This window comes from Bison bison, unplaced genomic scaffold (assembly GCF_000754665.1).
Source record: "Bison bison bison isolate TAMUID 2011002044 unplaced genomic scaffold, Bison_UMD1.0 scf7180017862692, whole genome shotgun sequence".
In the NCBI taxonomy this organism is placed as follows: Eukaryota; Metazoa; Chordata; class Mammalia; order Artiodactyla; family Bovidae; genus Bison; species Bison bison.
The window spans coordinates 256226-259889 of record NW_011493264.1 but is presented as its reverse complement, the minus strand read 5'-3'; the positions used below and the strand labels follow the sequence as shown (position 1 = coordinate 259889).

At 67.6% G+C, this 3664-nt stretch overlaps 1 protein-coding gene across 1 annotated transcript in view; it reads right to left on the bottom strand.

The window, feature by feature from the left end:
* The window catches only part of BOK (BCL2-related ovarian killer), a 12251-nt gene that overhangs the window by 7872 nt on the left and 715 nt on the right, over nucleotides 1-3664 (bottom strand). The window contains exons 3-4 of the mRNA XM_010832894.1: nucleotides 3535-3661; nucleotides 879-1007 (exon numbers count right to left, since the gene is read on the bottom strand). Coding sequence (XP_010831196.1) covers nucleotides 879-1007; nucleotides 3535-3661 — 256 coding nt within the window. The remainder of the gene's footprint in view (nucleotides 1-878; nucleotides 1008-3534; nucleotides 3662-3664) is intronic.

Genomic DNA, 3664 nt, shown 5'->3' with positions numbered 1-3664 from the left:
ACTCACACCTATCCACCAGCTGGGATGCAGCCCCGAGCACTCAGCTGTGGGCCCGCGTGGACCCCTCCCCGAGGCCGGGACCACCATCCATGCCTCAGGGTCCCCGGCCAATGCAGCTCCGGGCGCCGGGGGGCACGCCGGGTCGGCCAAGGAGAAGGTGCTGTCCCGGGAGGGGCTCTGCTCCTGGACGCCCAGCAACGCCTGGCGCCTGCCCCATACCAGAACCCAGGACCGAGGCGGGTGCACTGAGCTGGGCACCCGCTCACAGGTGGGCCACAGGGAGCCCACGGGCTCCCCAGGAGGGGACGTGGGGACAGGAGGGGCCTGGAGACGAGTCCGGGGGTCTCCTGTGAGCCTGGAGGCAGGTGTGTGGACAGGAGCAGCAGGAGGTGCCCTCAGGTGAGGAAGTGAGGGAAGGAGGTGACAGGGATACACACTGCCCGCCGCCGGGGCCCAGGGGGGCTCTAGGAACCCACGGGCTGTGGGCCAGCCAGATGCCAGGTGAGGCACCCCCACTGCAGAGCACCACTCCCATGGGGGGCCGGCTGGCAACATGCCTCTGCCCAGCAGACTCCGGTGCAGCAACCCCGCAACTTTTCAGGTTCCAGGAGCCTGGCAGCGCCCACTCCAGCTGCCAGGGAGTGGGCACCGCACTGTGAGAAGCCCAAGCGAGCAGCAGCGCCAGCTGGTAGCCTGACACACACCGCCAGCCAGGACTTCTGGCCAAGGCAGCCCCAGAACCCCACGAGGGGCCCATGCCCTCGGACCCAGGGAGGTTCCCGGACAAGCCCACCTGTGCTGCAGCCCCGGCCCCGACAACTCCCAGGCCCCAGGCCCCGCTGGCACCGTGGGTCCCCGGCCTAGACACGAAGCCTCACCTGCAGAAAAGATCTGGGTCGCCACAGCCAGGAAGGCGTCGGTCACCACGGTCTCCGACTGCAGGGAGAGGTTCAGCTGGCGGGCCACGTTGCGGTAGACACTGGGCCGGATCAGCTCCAGCTCGTCCGCTGCGCGGGACCAGGGGTGGGTCAGAGGGGTCCCACGGGCCAGGGGGCCAGCCCACAGCCGCAGAGGGGGCCCTGACCCCAGCCTGATCCCTGACCTCCGACCTGTCCCATGCCCACCCACTTGACACCACCCCCAGGGTCCCCAGGGACAAGGCCAGGGAGGTGCGGTAGTCACCCCAGACCTGCCTGTGGGCTGCCCCTCTGAGAAGTCAGCCACGCCCCTCCTCCCCAGGGCAGAGCCGGCTAGGCCGGTGCGGCGGGAATCCCGGGCGTGCCTGCTCGGTGACTCACAGCACACAGCAAGCTGCCCGGGCAGGCGGCCAGCCCCAACGTGGGCAGGGTGGGGGCCAGCGACCCCACACAGGTGGGGAGCCCGCGGCTGCCTCGGGGAGGGGCAGCCTCACCAGGCCCAGCGTCATTCAGGAAACCAGAGACCAAGCCGCTGCCCGGAGGCGGCAGGCCTGGGCTCCTGGTGCCCGGCGGGGATGCCCATCAGTGGAGGAACGCCCTCACAGGGCCCCGTCTACACCATGTCCGCAGGGACGTGCCAGAACCCCTCACGGCCCACACACTGGGTGTCCCCCAGCCCGGCCACTTCTCCAGCCAAAGCAAACAGGGAAATGCTTCCCACTGGAGGGCCCGGTGATAAGGGCAACGCGTCGGCCGTGGGGCCAGCTGCACTCCGTCCAATTCAGGAAGATCTGAAGCCAGAGCGGGACTGAGGCTGGTGGAGCCATGGGGGCGGTGGCATGGAAACTCCCAGGGCGGGCCTGGCCAGCCATTCCCACGCACAGACCCGGGGGGCGACTGGGGACTGGCCCCAAGAGACCAGCTGCGGGGGCGCGCCCCCCGCCTCTTCCTGTTTGCTGCTGCTCCCAGAGCTGGGCGTCTGTGCCGGGGAGGGGCTGCGGGTGCTGGGGATGGGGACGGCTCCAGGCCGTGACAAGAGGCGGGGGGCTCACGTAGAGCAGCTCACAAGGGCCGCACACTGGGGGTCCAAGCTACCTCCCTCCAGGGTCCCCTCAGCCACCTGGCAGACGCTGAGCCCAGGGACTGGCCGTGAAAGCAGCCTGGGGAGGGCCCCGAGGCCTGGCCCTGCGGAGGGCCAGCGTGGGGCACTCGGCTGGACTCTGCTCCCCCAGTCCAGGCCGGAAGCATCCCAGGCTCCCTGGATCTGAGGTCACAGTTCGGGAAGGACAGTGATTAGCGGAGCCCACAGCGGGGCTTTCCAGACAAGTTCAAACAACAGGGACCCTGGCCTGAGGCCCTGTTCCAGGCAAGGCTGGGGAGCTGGGGGCCAGCAGGGCCGCAGGGCAGGCCAGGACAAAGGAAGGACCTCCTCCTGGCCACTCCAGGGGCCTCTCAGCAGCCCGAGATACCGAATTCTCCAGGGCCCTCTGGAACGTTCAGCCCAGGCTTGTCCCTACAGCCCAGCTGGAAGAAACGGTTTGAGCCCTGGCCTCAGTGGAGCACAGGCACTCTGGACCTTTGGCTGAAACCTCAAATCCCACATGCTCCCCTCCCCCAAGGCCCAGGTGGGACACCACCCTCCTGCAGCTCTCAGCTGCACACCACGCCAACACTCCTGGGCAGACCAAGTCTACACAGCCTTGCCCCCAGGGTCCACAGAACACGAGGGCCAGCCTGAGAAGAGGCGGGCATCCCCTTCCACGGGGTGCTCCCTCCAACCCAGGGTCCTGGGCCAGTCTCTCAACCCACTCTGTCTGGAGAGCCACCCATTGGGGGCGTGTGCCCCCACGCCCCCCTGAGTGCACACTCCCCACGTGGAAGGTCACGCCGGGCGGTGTAGAACTGGGCAACCTTCGTCCCCATGGCGAGATGGGTTGAATGAGTCAGCTGAGAGGGTCCCTCCCTCTCTGCGGTCCTTGGAGAAGATGGAGACAGTTAAGCCCGATGACCCTGGAATCAACCCCCCACCAATGTCTACACAGCAAGCTGTGCAGGCGGGGTTCGCGGCTACCCAGCCTCACACAGTTTCTGGTCTCCTGGGCACTAATTTCCGCAGGAGCCCGGGGAGGCCTCCAAACCCAGAGAAAAGAGCAGCCCACACAGGACTGCAGCCAGTAACTGTGAGGACCTATTTTCCAAAACAAACATCAGGACACGTGGTCCGACAAAGGATTTTTGTGCCCAGCTGAGTACAAGGGTCACTCTGGAAATTTAGCCACGAAAACATCATTCCTCCTGGAGTTTTCTATTCTTTATGGCCAGGATGTGTGCAATCTGGGCTCAGCAGGCAGACAGTAGGTCTGGCGGGTGCACAGGCCAGCTGACGGGGGAGCTAGGAGAGGTGGGTGCTGGAGGGAACCCCGCCCGCCTTGCGCGATAGATCCCTCAGGGCACCAGGACCAGTCCCCTCCCTGCCCCGGAGGGAAGACAGAAGCCCGGCTACCCGGTGGGCTGCCAGTGCAAGGACAGCTGTACCCGAGCCGCTCGTGTCCGCCCGACCGGCTGGAAGGGGCAGCCTGGGGACCCCGCCGGCCGGCCGGCCGGAGCCCACACTCACCCAGGCGCAGCAGCACGGCGCACACCTCCGCCAGGCGGCCGCCGGGGACCGGCGCGGCGCGCTCGGGCGCGCTCCAGGAGAGGCCAGCGCGCAGCAATCGCGCGTGCACGAACTCGCGGCCGAGAGCCTT